This window comes from Cricetulus griseus, chromosome 8, assembly GCF_003668045.3.
Source record: "Cricetulus griseus strain 17A/GY chromosome 8, alternate assembly CriGri-PICRH-1.0, whole genome shotgun sequence".
Classification (NCBI taxonomy): Eukaryota; Metazoa; Chordata; class Mammalia; order Rodentia; family Cricetidae; genus Cricetulus; species Cricetulus griseus.
The window spans coordinates 55,397,164-55,423,577 of NC_048601.1; the positions used below are offsets into that span (position 1 = coordinate 55,397,164).

The following is a 26,414-nucleotide window of genomic DNA, read 5'->3' on the forward strand; positions in this document are numbered from 1 at the left end:
ATGATGGAGCCTTAAAGGGAAGGTCAGGCTTTCCTTTAAAGCCTGGAGAGGCCCTTTGTAAGGGCTGGGAGGAGGGAGGGAAGGAAGTGGGAGGGAGAGAAAGGACAGGCAAGAGCAGCTGCTCCAGAGCATCCCCAGGAGAGGGATGCAGGAGGGTGGGGCAGAGGAATGTCTTCAAGGAGCACCTCCATGATCAACCCCCCCCCAAACAAATGAGAAATCTGACTCTTTATAACCTCTTAAGGGTGACAGGAAATTCCATGTTATGTGATTGAGTTCAACACAGCAGGCATAGCCAAGCACATGGAGGGCCACAACCATAAATCATGAGTTACTGTTCAGTCACAGCACAGACAGCTTCTTAACTATGCTCAGGTGTGGCCAATCACTTCACCTTGTGGGGTTTGGCCTAAAGGTGCAAGCATATGTTCTAACATGCACACGAATATGTGCACGAGCATACCACATACAAGGTGTGCATGGGTCAGAGGACAACTTTTGGGAAACAGCTCTCTCCTTCCACCACGTGGGTAGTCAGTCTTGGCAAGTGCCGAACCTGCTGAGCCATCTCAATAGCCCCCAGAGTAGGTCCACTTCTTTAAAAATCTTACTGGTGTTTCCAATGGTGTAAAACCACCTGATTTGAGCTTAAAGCCCATGGCCCTTGGGACATACCCTAGGATTTCTTACTCCAGCCAAAAGAGAACACGGACTGTTCTTCCCACTCACAGACTGACCCAGAGCAGACACTCTGGACATCCCCAATCCAGAGTTCATCAGGGAACACCGTTGAAGGACCTCAGCCCTTTGGAGACCCATCCATCTATAAACACCTGAAGATGGGTCATCAGACCTGCTAGGTGTTGTCATTCAGCCAGCCTTTATCCCCATCCTAAGCTTGGAACTGACAGCCCCAAGGGGATACCTCATGCTCCACTTGGTGAAGGGAGGCCTCCAGGAGAAGTGGAGGCCCTGAGCACAAGCCTGCAGAAGAAGCAGTTGTAAGAAATACATGCTGACTTATTATAGAGATAAGACAGTTTCTTTGGGGATAAATATGCAAGAAAATCTGAACATTTTATTCATTTGTGATGGCTTCTTGCAGGCAAGGTGGAAAACAAAATCTACCCTAGCATTCCTGGGTGATAGGATGGAATTAAAAAAAAAAATCTGTATTGATTCGTGATTGTTTCTGAATACAGAGGTGTGGGGAAGGGTTTCCACTGGCTTCATGGGGATGAAGCTACTTCAACGTAGTGTTGAAAAAAGGCAGGAGTAGGGCCTGCTTAGGCCAGCCCTCAGCCCACTGATGCCAAGATGATGTCTACTGGCAGTTCCTCTGAGCTTCTTGCTGTCACCTGCATGGTCACTGTGTCCAAAAGCAGAAGTCGGGCGCGCACAAGGATGTCATGACCACCCCGGAACACACCTGGAAGAGGAGAAAGGAAGTAGGGTTTTGTGAGGATGAAGGGGCTGTGGAGGCTATATTAAGTGTGACATATGCAGCAACTGATAAAGGCCGCCTCTATGCTGAGGCATAGTTGGGAGACCTGTGCAAATCTCACTGCTTCTTTGAACTCCAGAACCCTTAACAATAAAGGATGGCAGTAAGAAGGTTAACTATTAGTAGGGCGTTGGTGGCGCACACCTTTAATCCCAGCACTCAGGAGGCAGAGGCAGGTGGATCTCTGTGAGTTCAAGCTCCTGCCAGGCTCAAGTGAGCGCAGGCATTTGAAAGTCTCATGTTAGAATCTCAGATTAGAGGTTCACACATGGTGGCTGAATCTGAGAGTGCTGATGAGGGGGAAAACCCTAATAAGAATAAAACCACAAGCAGGTGTTTGACAGACCCAGGGGACTGAGTTGCCTCATCACGGCCAGAGGGGTGAGCCTGGTGGCAGTGAGCTGTGTGCTCACTGAAGCAGAACATTTTCCCAATCCTGTTTGTAAACACATTCACCTCACACCCACAAAATAACCAGTCCCCCCACCCAAAAAAAACAAGGCTGGGTGTGTCTTAATGGTAAAACACTTGCTTTGCGAGCAGGCAAAAGGCCCTGGGTTTGATTATCAGCACTGGAGAAAACAAAACAAAACACAGCAGGCATGGTGGCTCATTGAAGGCTGAAGCAGGATTACAAATTCAAGGAATCTTGTGCTACACAGCAAGACTCTGCATCCAGAATCTGCCTAGCCTCAATCCCACAGTTTTCAGGCCCCAGGTTTTCCCTAGCTCCAATCCCCTCAATTCCAGCTACATCTCCACAACTGTCCACCTACGGCCTTTTTTTTATGTTAAACACCGGGTATCAAGTATTTACACATGAATTACACAAGTAATTTGCATGAAAATACTCTGGGGAAGTGGGCACAGCTGCCCTGAGTGTGGGAAGACCGTTAGTGTTCATTATAAGCACTATTTAAGTTTTGTATGTGTTTGAAAGTTTCCAAGACAAAATGCTTGAATGGCCATTCTTTTGTTTTGCTTTGCTTAGGAGTTTGAGCCCTGGGCCTTAAACACATACAAAAGTTCATGTCTCTGCCTCTCAGATACTGAAATTACAGGCCAGGCCCCATACACATTCTTCTTAGAAAAAACAAAAACACGGGCTGGAGAGATGGCTCAGAGGTTAAGAGCACCGACTGCTCTTCCAGAGGTCCTGAGTTCGGTTCCCAACAACCACATGGTGGCTCACAACCATCCTTATAAGACCTGGTGCCCTCTTCCGGTGTGCAGCTGTACATGGAAGCAGAATGTTGTATACATAATAAATAAATAAAAATCTTAAAAAAAAAAAGAAAAACCAAAACCAAAAACCAACCAATTAAGTTGATAATTAAAGGAACATCAGACAAGTCACTGAAAAAGAAATATGAATGGAAGACACTTCATTCAAAATGCAAAAACTCACATTAAAACTACACTGGGGGCTGGGGAGATGGCATTTGAATCCCAATGTTAGATCATGGACCCACTGGGGACATTTGGATCCCCAATGCTGCTTTAGGTGCTGCTTCAAGACACCAGCAGTCAGGGAGAAATGCTGAGCCATCATGTCATGCCTAGTGCAGCTAGCCTCACAGGATAAAGGATAAACCCCAGTTAGGACTACACCCAATGGCATGCCCACTTGTAAAGCTACCCAGGCCCTCCCCACAGGTGTTCCTTACCAGCTAGCAGCAGCGTGTGAGTATTCTTGTTTTCTGGCACTTTGTCTGACCTCTCACAAGGATGCATTCCCAAGAACTTCACAATATTGCCCACAGCCTCTGTAGGAAGAAACCCCAGCACTGTAAGTCTCGTGTGCATGTCTGTCTCTGTGTGTATTTGTTGGGTACTAATTCAATCCTGGGCCTCACCCTTACTAAGCCTGCACTTTCCCATGGAACCCCAAGCCCAACCGCAATCCACCACACAGCACAGGTGCTCTAGATATGGCCAGGAGTTTTGGTGGGAAGAGGGGAGGCATGAGGTAGCTGTAGTATAATAGCTGAGGGTTCTGAAAAGCAGCCAGATCAGAGATAGTATGACCAGCATTTTACCTTCAAGTGTCTTGATGGTAGACAGGGTAAATGTTTCCTCCTTCTCAAACTCATCCCCCACCTCATCCCAGGCTGCTTCAAAGTTCACTTTCATGACTTTCTGGATGTGATCAGCCACAGTAACTTCTAGATCCTCCAGCTGGAGAAACGCAGATAGAAGTCAGACTTCAGGAAAGACTTCCTGCTCTGCACTTCTAGGCCTCTGCTCTGAACTCATCTACTTATCCCTTCTTTCCTGCAGATATCTATCTGCCAGTGTGGGGACAGGGTGGGCTTAAGGACACAGAAAAAGTTACCTTGGGACCCATCCCAAGGCAACTCAGTGAGAGTGGCCCTCCTTCAACAGGCAGCAGCCAATTCTTCAGCAGATTCTGTACGTTAGCTGTGCCCTCGAGGCCCAACATAGGCTGGACCCTATTGTCATCTCAGCTGACTTGACATTTAATACTCCCATTCAGCCAGCTTGAACTGTGTCCACACCAAGGCTCTTTCTTCTTTCCTCCAACAGATCTTCAGAGAAATCTGTTCTTGCGGGTGTTTATCGAACACACAGCCACTACTACAGTGAAAGGACTACCTCAGCTGCAGCTCCCCAGGGGACAAGTCTTAAGGCAGTTCTCACCTCAGTCATTTTGGCTGAGAAATGGCTCTTCTCTACTACGATTGTTACAATACACAAGGGTGAATGCAGATGTATTCTATTGACTACGAGACTCTGCGGCCCAGCAGAGCACAGGGGCCCAATTTACGTAGAAAGCAATTCAACTACAGTGACTAAAGTCTTCATGCTTTCTTTTTGAGCCAATTAGGAATTTATCCTAAGAAAATTATCAGAAATGCATGTAAAAAGCCAGGAGGTGGTATGGTAGTGCACACCTTTAATCCCAGCATGGGAGGCGGAGGCAGGTGGATCTCTGAGGCCAGCCTGGTCTACAGAGCAAGTTCCAGGACAGGCTCCCAAAGCTACACAGAGAAACCCTGTCTCAGAAAAAAAAAAAAAAAAAAAATCGTAAAAATCTGTACACGTGTATGGATATATATGTACTATGTGCCACAGTCATGCGGTGCTTGCCAAGGCCAGAAGCCATCAGAGCCCGTAACTGAAGTTATAGACAGTTCATGTCCTCAGTCCCTGACACTGTCCTCTTACCACATATTCATCCTCATAGCCTTCTTCATCAATCTCTCCAGTGTTTGGGTCACAGTCCTTAACGGTGAACTTCATCACACAGCTGAATGTGCATGCCACTGTGGGGAAGAAGGGCTGGATGAAGACAAGCTCCTTCACAGTCAGGTGGACATGTCCTGCCCTTCAGGCTGCATTAGTAACAGCCACTATGCCATCAGCCCCAGCATGCTGGACAAAGGCACCACCTCATAGGACAGGAATGTCAAGTCACAGGTCCAAAGAAAAGACCAAAGAAACAGAGACAATGCAGAGTGGCTAAGACCATGCCTCAGCTGCAGGCCACTGTCCATGATGGAAAAAAAAAAAAAGCTGGTAATATCACTGGAGAAATAAATTTGAGATGTTTGGGTGTTTGTGCCTGTCTTTGAGAGGTAGTGTGCTATAATGAAAGAGTACTAACCCATTTGAAGATCAGACAGGCTTTGATTCTAAGTTAATAAACCCACCTAACTTAAGCCTCAGTTTCCTCATCTATGAGCAAGAATAGGCAGAACTTACCCTCACAGAGTTGCTATGAGAATGAAATAAGATAATATATGAAAAGAACTCGGGCCTGAACAATTCTCATGTTTGAATCAAGGAATTTTTGTGCCATCCTTGATGTACAGACTCCCACAGAGCCTGGGTGGTATCTACAGAGAGCTCACCAGTTGTAGGATCTTCCTTGGGCAGAGCCACCAACGTGTAACAGGTCCCAGGCTGGTTGTAGGGCAAGCTCCGGGCAGGTACATAGGAGAGCACTTCATATGCCTCAGTGGGCTCCATCTGCACTGTGACATTCTCCAGGGTCTGGTCATTGAGGGTGTTTGTGCAGTCAAACTGGATAAGGAGGAGTAGGGCTTAGTTGTTGCTATACGGGAAGAGCCAGGATACACCCCCCATTCCCAGCCCTCTGCCTGGTTGGCATTCACAGGCTAGAGAAGTCCTGGGCAAAGAGGGATGAGACATACCTGCTGGTGACAGGTACAGTCATCAAGCGGTGCCCCCAACCAACTCAATGGTCAACCCTACAGGACCCATCAGATCTGGGACTGCTCCTAGGCACAGGCACCAGCAGGATCTCAGGTTATCATGCTTACCTGAAACACCAAGTGGTCAGAGAAGGTGTGTTTGGTGCATCGGATGACATACTCAGTCTCTGACTCAGTGAGGGCCACTGGCTCAGGTGAGGACTTGAAGAGGGGCCCTAGCCCCTGGAACTCAGGCACCGCTGCTAACTGCTCTGAAATCCACAGATGACATTAACTTGGTTTCTGGATCTCACACCAGTTTGTGTTGAACCCCCAGGCCTCATACCATCCCTGAGAGGGAAGTTCCTCAGGAAAAGTTCCTCAGGAGGGAAGTTCACCCAGGAAAGAAGAGCTAGTTCCAGGCGCGTGTCCAACTGGCTGCTCACTCCTCCTCGGCACACTTGCCCATTCCTCAGCTCTGCCTGCTTCAAGTTGTATAACCCTCCAGGAAGATAAGACCTCTGCAGCAATTCACCCAGTACGGGACCCCAAGCCCCAGCCTAATCCACCTGAAAATCCTTACCGTTAGTTCATCAATGGTTCTCTCTCTCTCCCTCCGTCCCTCCGTCCCTCCCTCCCTCTCTCCCTCCCCCCCCCTTAAGATTGAAGGGGACAGCTGTTAGCCACTTGACATGGGTGTCAGGAACTGAACTTGGGTCCTCTGTAAGAACAGCATGTGCACTTAACTGCTGAGCCATCACTCCAGCCTCGGCAACGATTCTTAAAGGGAAAAGACTACGAATTGAGGTGCGTACTGTTGAAGTTACAAATTCAGTGAAAGACAAATCCACCCTATGCAATGGCCAGTTAAGGCATATGGCCAGCGATTAGCTACTTCTTTGGAGGGTCTAACTCTGTAGCCCAGGCTAGCTTCAACTTTGTGATCCTCCAGCCTCAGCTTGCTGAGTCTTGAGATCACAGTGAGTGCTGTTATGGCTAATGATAAGCTACTTCAGAATGTTACAGAAACACCAGACATGGCAGCACAGGCTTGTAACCCCGGTTACTCAGGAGGTCAAAGCAGGAGGATCCAATTCAAGGTCTGCCTCGTGGACAGAGTGAAATCAAGGCTAGCCTATGTACCTCATTAAGATGCTGTCTTGACGGGCGTTGGCAGTGCACGCCTTTAATCCCAGCACTCGGGAGGCAGAGGCAGAGGCAGAGGCAGAGGCAGAGGCAGAGGCAGAGGCAGAGGCAGAGGCAGAGGCAGGCAGGCAGGTGTGAATCTCTGTGAGTTCGAGACCAGAATGGTTTACAAGAGCTAGTTCCAGGACAGCCTCCAAAGCCACAGAGAAACCCTGACTCGAAAAACCAAAAAAAAAAAAAAAAAAAAAAAAAAAAAAAAAAAAAAAAAGATGCTGTCTCAACATAGCAAAGATAACAAGGGCTACAGTTCAGTACTGGAACACGTATACCCAGCATGCTTGAGGCCCTAGGTTCAATCCCAGCACAAATAAATAAATAAATAAATAAGTTAATAAATAAAACTTTTTTTGTCCTGTAGGTAAGACTCCCACTATGCAACATGGCCTGTTCCTGGCCCAAAGCTACCAAGACTCTGCCAGGCTAATTCTGGTATTCCTCATAAGCTGAAGAGGCACATGCCAGGTGTCTGAGAAAGGTGACCACCTCTAACAGCTTCAGACTCTGATCTCTTCCCTTCTATAAGGCAAGATTTCTCCCTGGTAGTCACTGGTCAGCTACGTGCATCACAAGGCTTCAGGAAGTGCTACTGCAGCAATACTGAAGAGATACAGGACAAGAGGTTTGGAGGTGGGCTGAGCGAGTTGACAACAGTCTCTCAGTTTCAAAACTAGTCTATAAGGCAACATGGACTGAACACATAAGGAATCAAAAACACAGCATCAGTGTCTCTGAACTCTAGCTACACTCCATCACACATCCTGGCAGCCAGGCTACAAGCACTCAGAGTCCAACATGAATGAAGCCCCAGTACACTCAATCACCCAGAGCCCCGGAACCAATAAAGTTCCCACTCTCTTTAAAAAGTCTTTGTGCTAGGCTGAAAGGCAGGGTCTCCAGCAGGCTAAGTGGGCACTCTACCACGGAGGCACATACATCCTCTGAAGTTCTGAATCCAATCAGAGGTGGAGACCAGGTCCCACATGAGCAGTAGCTGGCAGGCTCTGAAGTCACTCTGACCATACTGACCAATACTCACCCTGGAAGATCTCCTGTCGAGTGGCGGCCACTTTCTCTGGCTGTTTGACTGTTGCGGTGGCGGTGCTTTCTACAAGAGCAAGTACAGCTGGTGACCCACAGCTCCAGTCACAGCAGCATGCTGCTGCTGAACCCATGTTATTCCTTAGACATTCTAAATGCCAGCTCTCCCAAGAGAGAAACATGAAAGGAAAACAGCAGTTTATCAGCATGGCTATCTCCACTGCCTGAAGCAAGAGGTGGCAAAGGCTACTCCCTCGTTTCAGCACACCCACCCATCCTGGTCCACTCTGCAGCCAAGGGTGACACATGGGCCTTGGGGATGAGCAGGACCTTACCTGGTCTCTGTTCTGCCACAGGGGTGGTGGCCAGAGGCACAGACTTGAGGTCAAATGGCTTTTCTGATGGTTCCAGTGTATACTGCTGCAGGGCTCTTTCCAGACCAGGGATAGACACGGTCAGACCTAAAGCCAGTGGAGAGGTCATTCTGCCTGGCAGGCATGACAGACAGACATGATGCACCTAGGGAGGACAGAAGCCTGGGTCCCCCACTATGAAGACTAGATGTGCTGATGCTGAGAAAACCATGGAACCTCTGAGCCTTACTCTTCATCCTCCTTCCCAGAGGGTTGGTGGGTAGGTAAATACAAAGTGACTCGAAAAATTACTAAGGCAACAAAAGTTTCCATTTTAATTACTGTTTTTTTTTATTTGAAATGTCATTTTGCTTTGTAGCTGAGGCTGACTTGGAGCTTCCTATCCTTCAGCCTCAGTCTCCCTGGAGTTCTGGGATAAAAGCAAAAGCCATCACACCAGACTTAAACATTTTTATTAATGAGTGTTTTGTACTCTGGACATTGAGCCAAGAAGACTGTCATAAAATTCCAGGCCAACCTAAGCTATATAATGATATACTATCTCAAAACAACAACAAATGCTTTGGACTGAGGATACAACATGATGGTAGAGACTTGCCAAGCATGTGTAAGCTGGGTTCAAGCCAGAGTAACACATAAGGAGTACTTCAATTTATTTGGCTATTGCCACTGACATAAGTTCAAGCCATGTGACTCTGGCACTTCTGAAATCACATCAATCCAAGAGTTTGCTACACAAGTCCAGAGAAACATGTATGGTCTTGGATGTCTTGGGTCAGGGACACCACACCTGCTCTAAGGCCGCAGGAAGGTCTAAAGGCTCCAAGAGGGGGCTGGGTCCTGGGCAGGCAAGAAGACTCACCATTTAGTATATAACCTGCATTGAGGGCCTTCTGCTTCTGCTCCAGAACGTTCAGATAGAAGGTAGCTCTATCTCTCACTTCATTGTCGTCATCCATCACACACCTGTGGTCAGGACACAAGGTAACCCTGACTGAGTGTAGCAAGTGTGTCAAAGGGACCCTGTAGGGCTGTATGGGGGTGGCAGGGCGATGCAGAGCTCTTAAGGCTCAGCTGCCAAGAGTGGAGGCTCTAAAATGGACAGCATAAAATACAAGGGGCTGGTCAGCTGAGTGGAAGACAGCTCCCTAATAAAGAACTCACCCAGGAAAGAAGACAAACCAAATGTCACAAAATACACAGAGGTTCCCTTGAGCTCATAGGAGACATACTTACACCCTCTTCTGGACTCAGCAGGTACTAGGCACCACACACACAGTGCACAGATATACACACAGGCAAAAACTCACACAAATGAGATAAAAATAATTAAATCTTTGCTGGGCATGGTGGTACACACCTTTAATTCCAGCACTTAGGAGGCAGAGGCAGGTAGATCTCAGTGAGTTTGAGGCCAGCCTGGTCTACATGGCAAGTTCCAAGATAGCCAGGGCTACATAGAGAAACCCTGCCCCCCCCCCAAAAAAAAAGAAAGAAAAAAATTCTTTGGAAGGACAAAGCAGTGGACTGGACCAAGGGGACACTGTTATGCTCTCTGGCTTCTGCACCCAGACTCACCTTTTCAGCAATACCAAGATGCTAGGTAACATCTCTTCATTCTGGGCTCCAAACTTGGCCAGAGCACTCACTGCACCTAGTTCCAAGGTAAATATGATTCACCAACAGCTCCTCAGTCCCACCTGCCAGAGAGCTGAGGGTGCCCACTAGTGCTCAGAGAATTCATGCAGAAGAGGTAGTGGGTGGCACCAATACGATCCTAGAACAACTCTTGTGCAATCCTGGTGGATCCTGGTGCTACCCAGGCCTCAACTACTTCTTCCTGTTATTGGAGAAAAGGGAAGACCAGTAGCTTCTGTTCTAGGGCTCTACGGGCTACCTTCAAATGATCAAGGCCACAGACACTATCAACACTGTCAGGCTATTCACCTCAGAACAGCTTCGTGTGTATGTAAATAGGCCTGAGAGTACAGCATATGAGAAAATAAACCATCACATAGTGAACACCAGCTGCCAAAAGAAGAAAATCTTCTTAAGGATGCACAGAAGTAGGAAATGGAAAATAAGATGAAATTAAGAACAAGATGGTAGACTGCCAGATCACTGTTTATATAAAAAGGTAAATTTTATGTGTGTGTTATATCTCAAGTTTAAAAACAAAACAAAACAAAAAACCCTAGGTATGGTGGTGCATACTTGTGATTCCAGCATACAGAAGACTGAAGCGGGAGGGTTTCGAGTACGAGCCAGCCTGGCCATATAACAATACCCTATCTCAAAAATAAAATAAAATAAAAAAAGGCAAAAAAAACCCTCTAAGCACGAAACAGGAAACCTTTAAAAAAAATTAAATTGTAGAAAATCATTTATCCAGATGCATGACATATAAAGTCTTTCTGACAATATAAAAAACAGCTCATGAGGTCATGCCCCTGGGGGTTTGGGTCCTTTTACTGGCAAATTCACCGCAAAAAAGCTAAGCGCCCAGGATCACCCCAGCTCAGACCTACCTGCCCGAACCTCTTCATGCTCCAGGACCACACGGTTGTAGATGAAGCGAATGTACTTGGAGGGGTTGTTGGTCTTGGGCCCCTCCTGGCCCAACAAATGCAGGATCCGGGTAGCCAGCACAGTGAACTCGCAGTCCTCAATGAACTCACACAGGTGTGACAGTCCCGTCTCCTTGCTCTCTGAGTTCTCCTCAATGATGCTGATGATGCAGTCCACTATGGCGCGCTTGTACTCAAAGCCACCCTGCAGAGACAAATGTCTAGCTGAGCAAGGAGCTCACATCCTCCCACAGCCAAGGTCAGCTGAGGGAGGCCCAGAGCCTAGCCTGGCCCAAGACACTGCTCCACAGCTGGAAACAGGAGCCTAGGCTTCTGTCTGTGTTGGAAACTCACCAGGGCAGAAAGCTTAATGGGAACCTTCTGGACCCCAATTCTCGTGCTGAGAGAAAGATACACTCTATTAGAGAACTGCCATGTGCTTTAAAGCCCAGTGAGAAGCTGGCTCTGGAGGAAGGGCTGCTCCCTACCCCTACCCCGACGCCGGCCTCAGATCCAAGCATGTTTTGTCTTTCAAGACCCATGTCCAGGGATGGTGTCACCTGCCCCGTGAGAAGACAAAGGAGAACAGCAATACAGCTCAAAGAGTGAAAACAGCACCACTGAGAACAGGAGAGTAAATCACTTAAGTAAAATCACACTGTCCCTTAAGATGGCTAAGCAGTTCGTTCCCAAAGCAAAAGGCTCCCCTACTGCTTATCTCACAGTAGAAACACCTGTGGTGGATGTGACTCACTGGAAGCCTCACCTGACAGGAGACAGTCTGTAGGGGACTCTCTGTCAACAAGGGCCTCAATGACTTGTTCCCCATGGCTTTCCCAAGCACTCCTGCAGGATGGTGTGTATAACTTTATGTTCTACTGTCTACCTGCAGTTTGCTGTTTTCTCCTTTACCCTCGCTTGCTATATACCTAACAGACTCACTCACCTGAAACTGAAAGCCTGGCTATGGGAGACATGAAAAAAGGCAGAATGGGTGGCACACCCCACGTGGAAAACAATACAGTGGTTCCTCAAGGTATCAAGCACAGAATTAGCTAACCCAGTGATTCCACTTTTGGGTATCAGCAACAGAACACCTCTCTACACTCATAATCTTCGAAGCACCTGTCACAACAGTGACAGCACAGAAGCAACCCAAGTGTTCACAGGAGTATGAGTGGACAAACTGTAGTCAGTACTTTAAAAGGATGTTATTCAGCATTGAAAAAGAAGAAAATGAGCCGGGCGTTGGTGGCACACACCTTTAATCCCAGCACTCGGGAGGCAGAGGCAGGAGGATCTCTCTGAGTTCCAGGCCAGCCTGGTCTCCAGAGCGAGTGCCAGGATAGGCTCCAAAGCTACACAGAGAAACCCTGTCTCGAAAAACCGAAAAAAAAAAAAAAGAAAAGAAAAAAAAGAAAAAGAAAATGATACATGTTATAATATATATATGAAATCCAAGGACATTTATAAGGGAAATAAGGGAGGCAGAAAAAGAAGAACACTTCCTGATTCCCCTCAAGATAACTGAAGCAGTCAGATTCATAAACACAGAAGAACTGTGGGTGAAAGGCTAGAAGAGGCAGATGGGGAGACAGTGTTTAATAGATACAGTCTTAGCTAAAAACCAAAAGACTTGGGGCCAGAGGGGCTCAGCAGTTAAGAGCACTTGTTCATACAGAGAAATTGGTTTGATTCCCAGCGTCCACACACTGACTCACAACCATCCATAACTCCAGTTCCAGGGGATCTCATGCCCTCTTCTGATCCCTGAGGACGCCAAGCATACACATGGTGTACATACATACATACATACATACATACATACATACAGGCAAAACACTCACACATAAAATAAAACGAACAAATCTAACTGAAAAAAAATTTATCAAGGGGGTAGCCTGGAAAGATGGCTTAGTGGTTAAGAGCACCTGCTACTCTTCCAGAGGACTACAGTTCAGTTCCCAGCACCCCCATCAGGCAGCTCACAGCTGCTAGTAACTCCAGCTCCAGTGGATCTTAACACCCCCTTCTGGCCTGCACAGACACTGCATTTAGACATACATACATCCCATGAAACTAAACTTGAAAACTAAAAAGTTATGAGACGAGCTAAACACGGCTGTATAATCCTGTAATTCCAACTCTCACACATACGCACGTACACATATGTAGACCCCAGATCAAGGAAGGGTGTAGGTGAGAGGACAGAGGCCCTGATTTGATCCCCAGCACTCTTCCTACCCCAAACTTGTATTCTGTGGACTGTGATGACACAGGAATGGGCTGGATAGGCTGCAGGAGAGAAGAAAGTGCCATCCAGCCCGTGTGTGCTCATGGGCATGCATCAGAGCACGTGTAAGTCAGAAGACAACGTGTAGAAGTCACTTCTCTCCTTCTGTCATGGCTCTCTTTCAGCTTTATGAGTTTCAGTGGTGGAACTCTGATCTCTGGCCATCAGGCTTGGTGGCAAGTGCCTTTAGCCATGTCACTGGCCTCTCACTTGACTTCTAAGGACTCAGCCATTAGTGTGCCTGCCTCACAGGTTGTTCTGAAGAGTGGGGAGGGGGGGAGAGTGATCTGAACCAGGCAGGTGCATGCCTGTGATTCCAGTACTTAACATGCTGCGGTAGGACAATCCTAAATTTAAGGTGAGTCAGGACTACATAGTAAGAACTAATCTCAAGGGGAAAAGAAGACAAAGGTGCTATCTGCTCAGTGTGTGAGCCACAGGTCAGTAAGGTACCACACACCTCAAACCCTCAAATGCTATTTCAATCTCGGCTGTAGCAGTCACTGGCTCTGACAAGATGACACATGTTTGCAGGAGAGAGGCAAGTTCATAAGTCTGAGTGCTGTGTCCCCTCAGTAAAGCCAGTACCTGACTGCTATGTAAAGCATGTAGCTTTCTGGGAGGCAGCCAGAGAGCTGAGAAGACAAAGCATGGGCTTTTTCATGGAGAAAAGCATGGGTCAGGGCGAGAGGCACCTGGCTCAGATACCACAAAGTGTTTCTTTGTTCTTCAGGATACCCTGGGAGGCAAGTCATTGCATTCAGGTCACAATAGTCTCAGATTCGGTTTCCTTTACATGGGTCCAGTGTATCCTAGGCTAACCTCAAAATCACTATGTCCCCAAGGATAAACTTGAGCTCTTAACCTTGTTCCTACCTCTCAAGTGCTGGGACAGCTACCAAGTTTATTCAGTGCTGGAATCAAAATCAGGATTTTGTGCATGTTAGGCAAACATTCTACCAATCGAGCTACACCCAGAATCCTCTTCTTCCTTTCTTTAAAATGTGTGTGTGTGGGGGGGCATGCCCGTGCGTGTGCCTGAGTATGGGTATGTGTGTGTAAGTACAGGTACAGACTGACCCATAGAAGCCAGAAGATGCTGTTGGATCCCCTGGAGCTGGAGTTATAAACAGTTATAAAGTGCTAAATACTGAGTCCAAACTTGGGTTCTCTGAAAGAACAGTATGTATTCTTAACTACTAAGCTCTCTCTCTCCAGTCCTTCTAAAACACACACACCCAACCATTTTGTGTATAAGTAATATATGTGTGTGAGTGCAGGCCTATACATGTCACATCACAAACATGGAGGTCAGAAGACAACTTTCAGGAGTTGGTTCTCTGCTTCCACCATGAATCCAGGGATTAAAATCAAAGCATCTTCTACCACTTGAACCATCTCACTGGCCCCAGAGTCCTCATTCTTAAAATATTAGTGACAAGGACTGTTAGGAGAATCAGGAGACCACATATCCCACATACTCTCTAACAGTGGGGTTGCAGCTGATGGCTGTTAAGGCATCAATACCTTATCCTTGAGAAATACCTTGAGAAAGCCCAAGGAACCAATGCAAAAGCTGCTCTCCTGTTGGCCCTTGGTCCACCTTGGACTGGGGTAAAGGGTTCTGTGTATCTATGGGCCAAATCTGTTCCACTGTTTGTTTTTTAAAAATTATTTTGTATGTATGAGTATTTTGCCTACAAGTATATCTGAATCACATGTATACTTGGTGCCTGTAGTAGTCAGAAGAGGGCATCAGATCCCCTGGGACTAGAGTTACAGATAGTTGGGAGCCACCATGTAGGTGCTAGGAATTGAACCCAGGTCCTCCGGAAGAGCAGCCAGTGCTCTTAATTGCTGAGCCATCTCTCCAGCCCCCAATACACACTTGCTTTTGAACCTATGAATTTGCCAATTTTGTTCATACAATAAAAAACAAACAAGCCTAGTGGTGGCGCATGCCTTTAATCTCAGCACTTGAGAGGCAGAGGCAGGAGGGTCTTTGAGTTGGAGGTCAGCCTGGTCTAGCTACACAGAGAAACCCTGTCTCAAAAAACCAAACAAACAAAAACACAGATTCATGTCAAGCACAAAAAGAGAACCAGCCAGGCATAGTGGACCAAGCCTTTAATCCCAGAACTCTGGAGACAGACAGGTAAATCTCTGTCAGTTAAAGGCTAGTCTGGTCTACATAGTTAGTTTCAGGACAGCCAGAGCTATGTAGATACCCTTTCTCAAAACAAACAACAACAACAACAACAAAAACCAACAAACTCCAGGACCAAAGCCATGTTTTTAGCACAATTTCCAAGATCCTGAATGCAGTCAGTCTTCTAAGCTTGACTTTGCAATAGGTTGACATCCTGCTTTCTGCACAGGCACTGCCTTGGGGCACCCGCTGGACTTGTTGCCATGCTGGTGAGTCATACATTACTACTGTAATTATGAGCGGCTGGTGCTGTTGCATCATCTGTGCATGGGAGTTTAAGTGCCGCAGGCTCCAGGAAACTAGCTGTTTAACGGTGTTCTGAGCTTAATACCAAGAAACGGATCTTGGCAGCCAGGCCACTCTCTGCACCAAAAAAGCGAGCAGAACCCCAGTGGCCCCACTCTTACCTCTTCCCTTAGCATGGTGAACAGGAAGTTCATGAGTACGGCATGTTTCCGAGGATATTTCTGGCACAGGGCACTGATGGCCTGGACAACCACCACCTGGGGTAGAGAGACACATATGAGTAGCAGCCCCTGACAATCCTAGTCACAGAGTCCCTCCTTGGGCAAGACTATGCTCTAGGCCCAACACAAGAGCAAGAAACCAGGAGGAACACCAATCACTCCATGCTGGGGAACACAGCCCTGAGGTCCCCCAGGGCAGGAAAACATGGCAGTCTCAGTAGCCCAAGTGCAGGTCTAGCTCCCCAAACCCTGCCTGGCCTGCTTCTCTCCTGCCGTGGACATTTTCACCCAATATTCCACTCTGTTCTCTTCTCGAGGTCTCTTTGGCAATCTCATTTCTTCCCTCTGCTTTCTTCCTGTAACTGGCTCAAGTCTTCACATTGCTCTTACATCATTGCTCTTGCTGCTTCTAAGCCCCTTCATCTTCAGAGATACGATTCTCCTCCAACTCATCCTCCACTGTCCAGAGGGGTTGATCTCATGTGCAAATCTCACCACACCATCAGCCTATCGATATGCCTTCATACAGCCCACAGGCAGAGTAGATTTCTGTCCACGTTTCACAACCCACACTCTAGGATTTATCCTGCTATATCAAAAATTGTTCCTATCATTCTCTGCTCTGATGAAAACTCCCCAGGGACACATTTCATGACTCTATTTAGGTTGCACTAAAATAATCTAACTATGGAAAATACCAATAGATGAGAGACTGTCAAGAATCAGGGATGAGGGTCTGGGAATGGAGTGTACAAGCTCTGTCTAATGATGGTGAGTCTAACTGTGGCAGTAATTTTCAAAGGCATCACATGTGCACCTCATAACCAATGAAATCTGAGTAAGCACTCTAGATTGTACAATTGCTGGTTTCTTGTTGACACTATGACTATGCGAGATGTGGGCATTGCAGTTGAGAGAAATGCCCAAGACCTTTTCTCTTATATATTTGCGATCTCCTATGAATTATCTTAAAGTAAAAATTTAAAAAGCATGCCGGGCAGTGGTGGCACACGCCTTAAATCTCAGCACTTGGGAGGCAGAGGCAGGAGGATGTGGGTTACAGAGTGAGTTCCAGGACAGCCAGGACTATACAGAGAAACCCTGCCTTTAAAAAAAAAAAACAAAAAAAAAAAACAAAAAAAAAAAAACAAAGAAAAATATAAGCTGGATATGGAAGCAGGCATCTGTAACCTCAACCATTTGGGAGACAATAAAAGGAGGACTGCTCCAGGGTTGACACTATCCTGGGTTCTATTGAACCTGAGCTCTGGAATAAGACCCTGTCTAGAAAAAAAAAAAAAAACTATCACAAGCAGTAGGTCTGCAGTGAATAGCCCAGCCTGTGCTGACATCTCCAAAGCATCTGACCCTAGCTGACCTGTCTCCTTGTCTCCTTGGAACTCTTTCCCAACATCCGATCCGGCCCTTGTTTCTGGCCCCACTGCCTTCCTCATCCATGCGTCCCCAGCAGCCGCTAATGGAGTGCCAGCTCCTCACTGCATCTGCATCTCAGGTCATGGCCTGTTTACACATTTGTTCATTTGTTAAAGCTTATCTTTCCCAAGAGAAGGTATCTGTCCTGTCCACTGCTGCCCCCTCTCCTGAAACTCTAGAACAGACAGCAAGAGCTCAATAAAAACTTCAAGAATCAATAAGCAAACTCCTTCCCGGCCTAAAAAGCACAGAACTTAAGGTTCAAAGGGACAAGGGCCAAAGCCCTGAAGGCAGGCCTGTACACTCCAAGCAGTGGCATGGACGCCGGTGGCGTGGACAGCAGGTTCAGAACATCCCCCATTGTCTTGGGGACTGCAGGCTGTGAGGGTTCTTGGTACCTTAAACTCATCTGAGATCTCTGACATGAAGGAAGAAATCTGCTTCATAAGGCGGTCAATGCTGCTCTCACTCCCTGTCTTGAGGAGGGTGGTGATGGCCAATGTGGCGATGCTACGGTTCGAGTCTGTGACCAGGTTTTCCAGATCCAGATTGCAGGCAGTCACCGCGGACGGGTGCTTCATGGCCACCTGCAGAGGGAGGATAGAGACACCGGGCAATAGTACCCAATTCTGTCATTTCACCTACAGGGTAGGCCTGGCCAGAGGTCCTTTGGGCACCATGTCTACTCTTCTCCCAGCCCATTCAGAGGGTAGAGACCTACTATCAGCCAGGCCAGCCCCACCCACTCTTCTCCACCCAACTCTTACCTTATTGAGGGTTCGGACAGCAGCATAGCGAAGAGCAGCCTTGGGTGAGCTACAGAAAAGCTGGAGCACTGCAGGGAGACAGACACACATGTCAGGCTGCCCTCGATGACAGACAGTGGAATACTTGGGGCCCCAGGGGAACAGCATGGGATCAAAGGTGAACAAGCTCTCAGGCCTGCCGCACATAAGCTCAGCAGAGGCCAACAGAACTGCATTGTCCTAAACCTTGTCAGTAAGGGCCCCATAGGTGTCAACTATTGATACATACTAAGTACCTGCCATGTGCTAGGCACTTGGTGAGTGGGTGACATGCCTGTCATCTCCCAACTCCCAGAAAACGCAGCAAAGCAACTAAAGTGACTTTTAGTTGCATCCACCTGAGAGGAGCAGGGTTAAAGTCAAGGGCTGTCCACATCTGCAGCCCAAGCACTTAGCCACATCTCTCCTACGTTCACAGCTAAAGTCTATGTTCAAGCATTGCCTTGGATGGGACTGTATTCTGGAATATCCAACTTCCTTTCATTATTGCTTAGCTTTTATTCTCTTGTCATTTGTTTGGAACTAACATTTTCTTAAAATAGGATAACATATCTGTTAAAGCCTATACTTTATGTCTTTCATTATTCTGGAAATATGGGGATATCATAGGAGCACGTTAGTCGGTAAGTGAATGCACCTATTCTTTTGTTTGTCCACAGGGAAGAAGGGAGACTGCTCCTTCCATACTTGAACCCCATCTTTCCACCAGGTTTATACCACCACTGTAGGGAGCTCTAGAAAAAGAGCCCAATCATTCCAACCCTCCTGTCACACGCCTTCACCTCTGGGCTGGTCCTGGCTAGGTGCTCATCCCTCTCTGATTCTTGGGATCCAATGTAGACCCTTTTTGAACTCTCAACACAGACAATGTTCTGCACCAGCCCCTCACCTCTTTAAGCTCTGGGTGCACACTCACTACTCCCATCCTAACACCAGCATCGAACAGCTCGACAAGGCATTGACTTGATGTTTAGAGCAGAAATAACACAAAGCTGCTGGGTTCTTCTTAGTAACACCCACTGAATCCATGCTAGTGTCTCATACTGGGCTGGATGGCTTGTACAGACCCTGCCTTTACTACCTACAGAAAAGAGAGCCATTCATGTTTCAGAAGGACAGTGAAGCCCGGAAAGGAAGGTCAGAAGACAGGGGCTTGCCCACCTGCTAAGAACATTGCCTGTGAGTCCAGCTGTGAGCTCCAGTGCTACCCTATGAACACACTAGGCTTTACAGGTCCTGGGCCCCAACCCCAGCTCTTCCTCTGGAGCCAGCTAGCCTAGCAGTGCTAGTATGGACCACACACTTATCTCTTCTGCACTGAGAAGGAACTGAAAACAGCCCACTTCAAAAGCAATGCCTGTGATACTCCTAGATCATGGTCTGTCTGAAGACAATCTCTGGCTCAGAGCCTGTGCCCAGCAGACAAACTATGCAGCAGGGAAGGGACTTATGGAGACCTGACACGGCGGGGGCCAGCTCTTTGGCGCTGCAGCCTGGCAGGTTGACAATGGCTGAGGCAGCTTCATACACCACCATCTCATGCTTGTTACGCAGGCAGCTCTCGATGAAGTCGAACAGTGGGCTGTCACGGCTACAAAAGAACATAGCAATGAGAAGTTGGGGACAATCCAGCAATGCAGGAGGCATCATCTATCTGGAGGAGACCAGTGTTCTCACCTGCCATCTTCTTCCTCCAGTTGCTTGCTAGCCACTCGGATCATCATGCAGTAGGCAAAGGGGGACTTCAGGCCATGACGGGTGAACTTACTGATCATCTTACTCACGGCCAGACGGTCATTCTTCCGTACATGGTACAGAAGTCCTAGTGCGTGGTACTACAGGACAGAGGCAGCACAAGAAACAAGCACATAAGGCCAGGTCTCCTGCTGGGCAGCACTGTGGCCACTGTATGTCTCTGGCTCCACCCTTCTTATTTTAAGAAAGTATCGCAGTGACATCCACATAGGGGCAGGAGCAGTTTCCCCAAGTGCTCTGCAAAGCAACTCCGGCATAACGCTCAACACACCACGTACGTGATGCTCACATTGCACCAGAGGTTTGGCAAGGACCCTGCAGGCACCCTGACTATGTGGGACAAGATGCCAGAATTGAATGAGCTGCCCAAGAGCTGGGGACAAGACCTGAACATTGTCCTGTGGGACACAAACCATTCTAACACCCAGAGGATTGGCCTGAGTGTCCCTGCTTATCTGACCCATTCATGGCCAAGCTGGGTCTGAAGGGCTAGAAACCCAGGGATGCTACTTATAGAGATGTAAGGTACTAAGGTCACTTCTGTTCACTTTTAGTCAAATGACATTTGAGGGCCAAAGTATGGCAGGTGTATGTGCATTCCATGTGGGTGTCTCTAACCCTTAGAGATGTGCTGAAGGGTCAATGGTGACCCCAAAGGCAAGATCTACACAGAGCGGAGGGAATGGCAATCACTGAAGGAAAGGGACAGACCAACCTTTCCCATCCCTCAGTATGTGTGTTTTCTCATTTAAGTTTTGCTTTTCCAACTTTCCAAAGAAACTAAGACTGGGAGAAAGGCAGACCAGGTTAGGTTATTGAGGAAAGTTTCTCAGATGGAAACCTCACATCACTAACAGAGCCAGCTCAGCAAAAGTTTGGACTGGATGGCCATTGGCCTACCTAGGCCAGGCAGGCTTTAACAGCCTGTACTACAAAATATTCTCACCTGCCTTTCAACACACTTGGCTATTTGAGCAGCTCCAGCAAGAATCTCTTTCCCAAATACCCATGTGCTGCCCTGGCCGCTTCTCCCAAGTCCCCATCTCCCCACACCCAATGACGAAAGGATGACAGCCTGTCCTGGCCAGAGGCCACCAGTTCATTGTGAACAATGGAAGTGTGTGATGCACCTGCTTGTTTTCAGCATCATTCTCACCTGTACCATGATGTTATCACTGGACGCCGCCTCCTGGGCCTCGTTCACCCATCGCTTGACCACATCAAAGCTGCATTTCAGCAGATGCTGTGAGCAGTGGGATTTGGTAAGGAGTTAAAAGGAAGGGTGCCCTTCTTGTCATACCCATGTCCCCTCTCAGATGCAGTCAGAGCCTCCTCACTGTCCTGATCCCAAGACCATAAACAGACAGCTCAGCTGCCACCCTCATTCTCCCCACTTGGCAGATTTCCCACCTGATCCCAGTCCCACCAATCTGCCATCTAAGGGGGGGGGGTGTGAAGTCAAAGTCACTCACCCCAGCTCTTCCCAATGGACCCTGAGTTTCTGGTTCTCTTCTAACAAGACTCTCAGACATTTTATTCTACCTTCAACCCACCCCTGCAGGCCCAGTCACAGCTACATACCAGGGAAGATACGAGGGCAGAGCTGGAGACACTGGGTACCTTGTCCACAATCGCTTGTTTCATGTAGCGCTCAACAGCCTGCAGCATGGTGCTCTGTGGTGGGAGAAGGCGAGCTAAGGCGTGGAAACCATGGGGTGTGGAGCAAAGCAAACATTTTCAGAAGCTTCTATGAGACACTCCCACCCTGCTCCTCCACCTGATTCAGAGTGTTGCAGACAACCAAGAGTATGCTTGGGACGAGGCCTCACTTAGGAGAGCCTGAGAAGCAGGCAGAGAGGGGAGGAACTCACATCAGTGATCTGGCAGAGGGCTCGCACAGCAGGACCACGGTAATTATCTTCTTTTCCAGTCATGTCTTTTGTCAGACTGGTAGGGAAAGGAGGCACTGTTGACATGTAGGGTCCCAAGTCATCCCCCTTTCTAATCTACACCCCCCCCTGCCTAAATTTACCACACCAGCCTCCTAAGTATTGTTCCCTTCTGTTCTCACTCCTCCAAGCCAAGCTCTAACCAAACAACAGCTCCAGGGAGATTTACAGAACTCAAAACAGAGCTGGGCATGGTGGTACACACTTGTAATCCCAGCACTCCGCAGTAGGATCACCATGTGCTCGAGGTTTCTGAAGGCATCAAACTGAGCAGCTTCTCAGTGAACTGTCCTCTCTTCTCAGGCCTTTCCACTTGTGGTTTGTTCTGTCTGGGCCTCACTTCTTCAGAATCTAGACCATTTTGGAGGACTTTTCTGGGTACAAAGCCAAGCTGGTGTCCTCCTGTACTGCTTTCACAGCCCATTATAGTTCCATAAACCTGCTATTTGCATGTAGATCCTGAGGCTATGGAGGCTATGTTTGCATAAGTGTCCTCCAATATTGAAACATTCCATCCTTCAGAGAAGTTTCTTTTTTTTTTTTAAGATTTTACTTATTTATTATGTATACAACATTCTGCTTCCATGTATATCTGCACACCAGCAGAGGGCACCAGATCTCATTACGGATGGTTGTGAGCCATCATGTGGTTGCTGGGAATTGAACTCAGGACCCTTGGAAGAGCAGTCGGTGCTCTTAACCTCTGAGCCATCTCTCCAGCCCCAGAAAAGTTTCTTAAGCAGGAAGGTAAACAATTCAAAATACCTTCAGGAAATCCCTGAATGGGACCAGATTCACTAGGCCCCGCCCTGCCACAGTAAACAATAAAAGCTGAGCTTCCTTCTCAGACCAAGAGCTGAGCTGCGCAGCAGACTCTCAGAGCAGACCAGCTGCCTGGAAGAAGCAGACACCAGTCAAACTGCCCGGAATAGTTTTAGCCCAATTGAGGCACCTGCAAAAGACACTCTCCAACCTGTTGAGCTGCCTACAGGCTGTGCCTGTGTGCTCTAGGTTCCCAGCTTTGTGAGCTGTCACCCATGCTGGGGTAAGGTAGGCTTTGGTGATGTAGCTGTCCTTGAGTCATTTCTGCTCCTGAGAGTAAACCCTCACCCATATTACTGTAAGCAACCCCAATAAAACACATTGGTTCACCCCAAACTGACTTTGGGCTGCTGTGGGTTCTTTATCTTGAGTGAGGAGACGTGTGTTGTGTCCCCAGGAAAAGTAATGTCACAGGATACCATGGCTTTCTTGTTTGCTACTATAATCCCAGAACCATACATGGGCTGATACACATTCAGTATCATCTTTGTAAAAAAGTTTTAAGATTTATTTTTATTAGTTTTAGTAACGTGTAGGTGTCTGTGTCTGCATGGGATTGTGTGTAAATAAGTGCAGGTGCCCTCCACCACATCAGATTCCTCTGAAGCTGGAGTTTAAGCCTCCTGATGTCGGTGCTAGGAACCAACTCAGATCCTCTGGAAAGGCAGCAAGTGCTCTTAACCACTGAGCCATCTCTCCTGTCCCAGTAAATACCGCCATAATGCACCTGAATATGGCTGTATGGACCCCTCCTTGCATAGCAGTGTCAAGAAAAAAATAAGAAGGGAGTGGAGATTTGGTTCAGTGGTTAAGAGCACTGATTGCTCTTCCAGAGGTCCTGGGTTCAATTTCCATCGGAGCTCAAGATGGAATGTGAGCTATAATTCTAGTTCCACGCTGGCTGTATGTCTAAGGAGGAGCAGGGGGTCAGACAAGTGAGAAGGAAACAGAACACTCTAGAAGCTGGCAGGGGGGTGGACTTAGGAGGAAAGGGCATTGACCATATGCCCAAACTCCCTTTGCTGTACATGTTGCCTCTGTCAATGTATCCCATCAGAAGAGCCATCCCCTGCCCAAGACTTGCCTGCTGGTCACAATGATGACATCCTCTGCGATGGAAGACATCTCCTTGATGGTCAAGTAGCACATGCGGCGCAGTGTGGGCTGAAAGACAGAGAGAAAGCCCTATCAATCCCGCTCCGTGAGAGAGGCCCAGGGCAAGGAGAGGCCTGCCACCTGTGGAAGGCAGTCCATGCTGACAGGTAGTCCTCCACCATACCGTCACAGGCCTCACATCTCCAGAAAAGCAGGGGTTGAAGTACTTACATCATTGGACTGAAAGAGTTTGGTCATGGCAAAGAAAGCCTCGGTTGCTTCTGTGGTCCCTAGGTGCTCCCCCTGTGGTAATCATAAAAAAATGTCTCAGTTTGGGACAGGAGATCAGCCAGGGTAGACCTTCAGAGCCTGCAGGGACTCCAGGCCATAAGTGAGAGCTGGAAACTCAGAGGACCCACGACTGGCCTGTTAGTTCCAACCACAGAGTTGTGAAAAGTTTAAGGGTGCATCCCTTAACTTTTACAAACACATGCACACAAGCACACACACACACCCAGTATTCCCTGCCACCTTCATCTTGTTACCTGATTTATGAGATAAAGGATCTTGGTGAGGATGTGGGCACATTTCCGAGGGTTGATGGGAGTTTCGTTAAAGACCCGAGCCTGTGAAGAAGTAACCGTTACTTCTAGCCTAGTACACTTCCATAGCCAACCCTCAGTTCATGAAGGACCTGAGGAACCACAGGGTGTATACTAATAACTCATTAGTCCAGATAAATGTGTTCCAAAATGGTAAGAGTTTACTTTTCTTCCTTTCTATTTTCTTTTATGTACACTGGTGTTTTGCTTGTATATATTCTCTGTGAGGGTGTCAGAAGCTCTGGAACCAGTTACAGACAGGTGTGAGCTGCCATGTGGGTGCTGGGAATTGAACCCAGGTCCTCTGGAAGAGGAGCCAGTGCTCTTAACCACTGAGCCATCTCTCCAGCCCTGAGTTTGTCTTAATCCATCTACTAACCATACCTGCAATCTTTGCTTGTGCTGCCCTACTGACTACGGATACTTAGCAAATAAAATGAACAAGCAGCACTTTACATATGTTACTATTCTGACAGCATGGCACGTACTCCTGACCAGATGGGACAGGTGTGACAGAACTTGCCTCTTGGAGTACAGCGCTCTTCTCCAGATGCTGAAGGGGGTTGGAGCCTCCACCTACAGTGAACAGAGAAGACTGATTACAGGTTGTGATCCTGAATTACTTTCTTTCCTTCTTTTTCTTTTTTGAGACAGAGTCTCATGCTGGACTTGAACTCGGAACGTAGGAGAGGAAAATCTTGAGCTTCTGATCTTCCTGCCTCCACCTCCTGGTTTATGTGGTGCTGTGGACCAAACACAGGGCTTCACCCATGCTAGGCAAGCACTCTACCAACTGTGTTCCATCCCCAAACCCTGACCCTAAATTTCAAGACTCTACCAAACACAGGGAAGGGGGAAAAGTCTGTATCATCTACCAGTGGTAGCCAAGGCTCTACTATCTGTCTATAAATCTTGTTAAGGGAACTCCCCTCTTCCCCAGACCATTTGCTCACACGGTGCCACATTTTGCATTCATTCATACAACCAGAACTTGAGTGAATCTATGCACTAGTGAAAACAAACACTAACTAACCTGTGACTTGAGTGTCCCCGATAGCAGATGTTACACTTCTAATTAATTATGTGTGTGACTATCTGGTTGCTGTCTGGTCCCTCCACTACGTGACCATTCTAATATTCCTACTACAGGTATTGAGTGTCCCACTGGTTTTAGCTTTGGCAGTATCAGGATCCGTGAGGTGCCTGATGTTCAGTATATATGGTTTATTGAATGAATGAAACAGTCAGGATTCTTAGCTGCAGAACTGGTTACGCCAAGACTGGCTGGTACCCACGCAGCTCTCTGGTAAGTACCAAGAGGTGGGATGTGAATACAGAGGAGCATCCAGCTTGCGCCCCTCCTCTAATAAGATGGGGAAACTGAGGCCCAGAAAAGAGCGTGACATGCACAAGGTCATGCAGCAATCCTGTCCAGAGCTGGAGAGCGAGAACAGCTTGTCCCCTCCGAGGACAGCTATGGACCTGCGCACAAGCCCTTGCCCCTTTTGGGCCTCGGCTCTGGTTCTGACAGAGGCCCGGAAGAGCACCCAGGAAGACCCCAGGAATCTGTGCGAAGATCTGGCCTCCCCAGGCTTTCAAGGGTCCCTCACCCGACTCCTCGTCCTTCTTGTCGAATTTCTTCAACATGGTGCCAGGGGAAAGTCCACGCAGCAGGGAGATGCTCAGAGCAGCGGTAAGAGCAGCTTCTCCCAGCGGCTTCCGTACTCCCGCCCGCCACGTCGCCCTGAGCACTGCGCTGTGAACTGCGCCTGCGCACTCTGTGCTTTGCGCCTGCGCACAACCGCGCCCAGACACAGGGACAACCGAGACCTAGCTGAGTGGAGGAGGGCGGAAGGGGAGGGCTGAGAACGCTAATAAAATGGGCGTGGTTTGGCACCGGGGGCGGGGCCAGGACCTGAAGTTGAAGATGCTCCACCTCTGCGCCCCCGTGCGTTCCTGATGTTTGCAGTTGCCCTGGCTGAATTTAAAGAGTGTTCTGACCTGAGAGTTGTCAGAATACAGCGGAGCATCCAGCAAGTCTGCCCCATGAATGTTCCCTGTTATTGTTTATTGTCTTTTTTCCGGAAGCTTCACCAACTGCTCATCTTTGTCAGT

The 26,414-nt window shown here is 47.9% G+C and overlaps 1 protein-coding gene across 1 annotated transcript; it reads right to left on the minus strand.

Moving 5' to 3' along the window:
* Positions 1–1,044: 1,044 nt before the first annotated feature.
* Positions 1,045–26,065, minus strand: Copg1 (COPI coat complex subunit gamma 1). The gene is made up of 24 exons (XM_027428699.2): positions 25,910–26,065; positions 24,823–24,875; positions 24,243–24,323; positions 23,929–24,000; positions 23,687–23,766; positions 21,703–21,778; positions 21,413–21,505; positions 20,988–21,074; positions 19,754–19,911; positions 19,534–19,667; positions 18,038–18,105; positions 17,669–17,857; positions 15,777–15,872; positions 10,829–11,072; positions 9,879–9,954; positions 9,163–9,266; positions 8,262–8,387; positions 7,925–7,993; positions 5,812–5,954; positions 5,380–5,551; positions 4,694–4,791; positions 3,544–3,682; positions 3,172–3,270; positions 1,045–1,429 (listed from the first exon to the last, which is right to left on the minus strand). Exons 1-24 carry the CDS (start codon positions 25,944–25,946, stop codon positions 1,299–1,301), a joined length of 2,625 nt encoding a protein of 874 aa, XP_027284500.1. The 5' UTR covers positions 25,947–26,065; the 3' UTR covers positions 1,045–1,298.
* Positions 26,066–26,414: the final 349 nt, after the last annotated feature.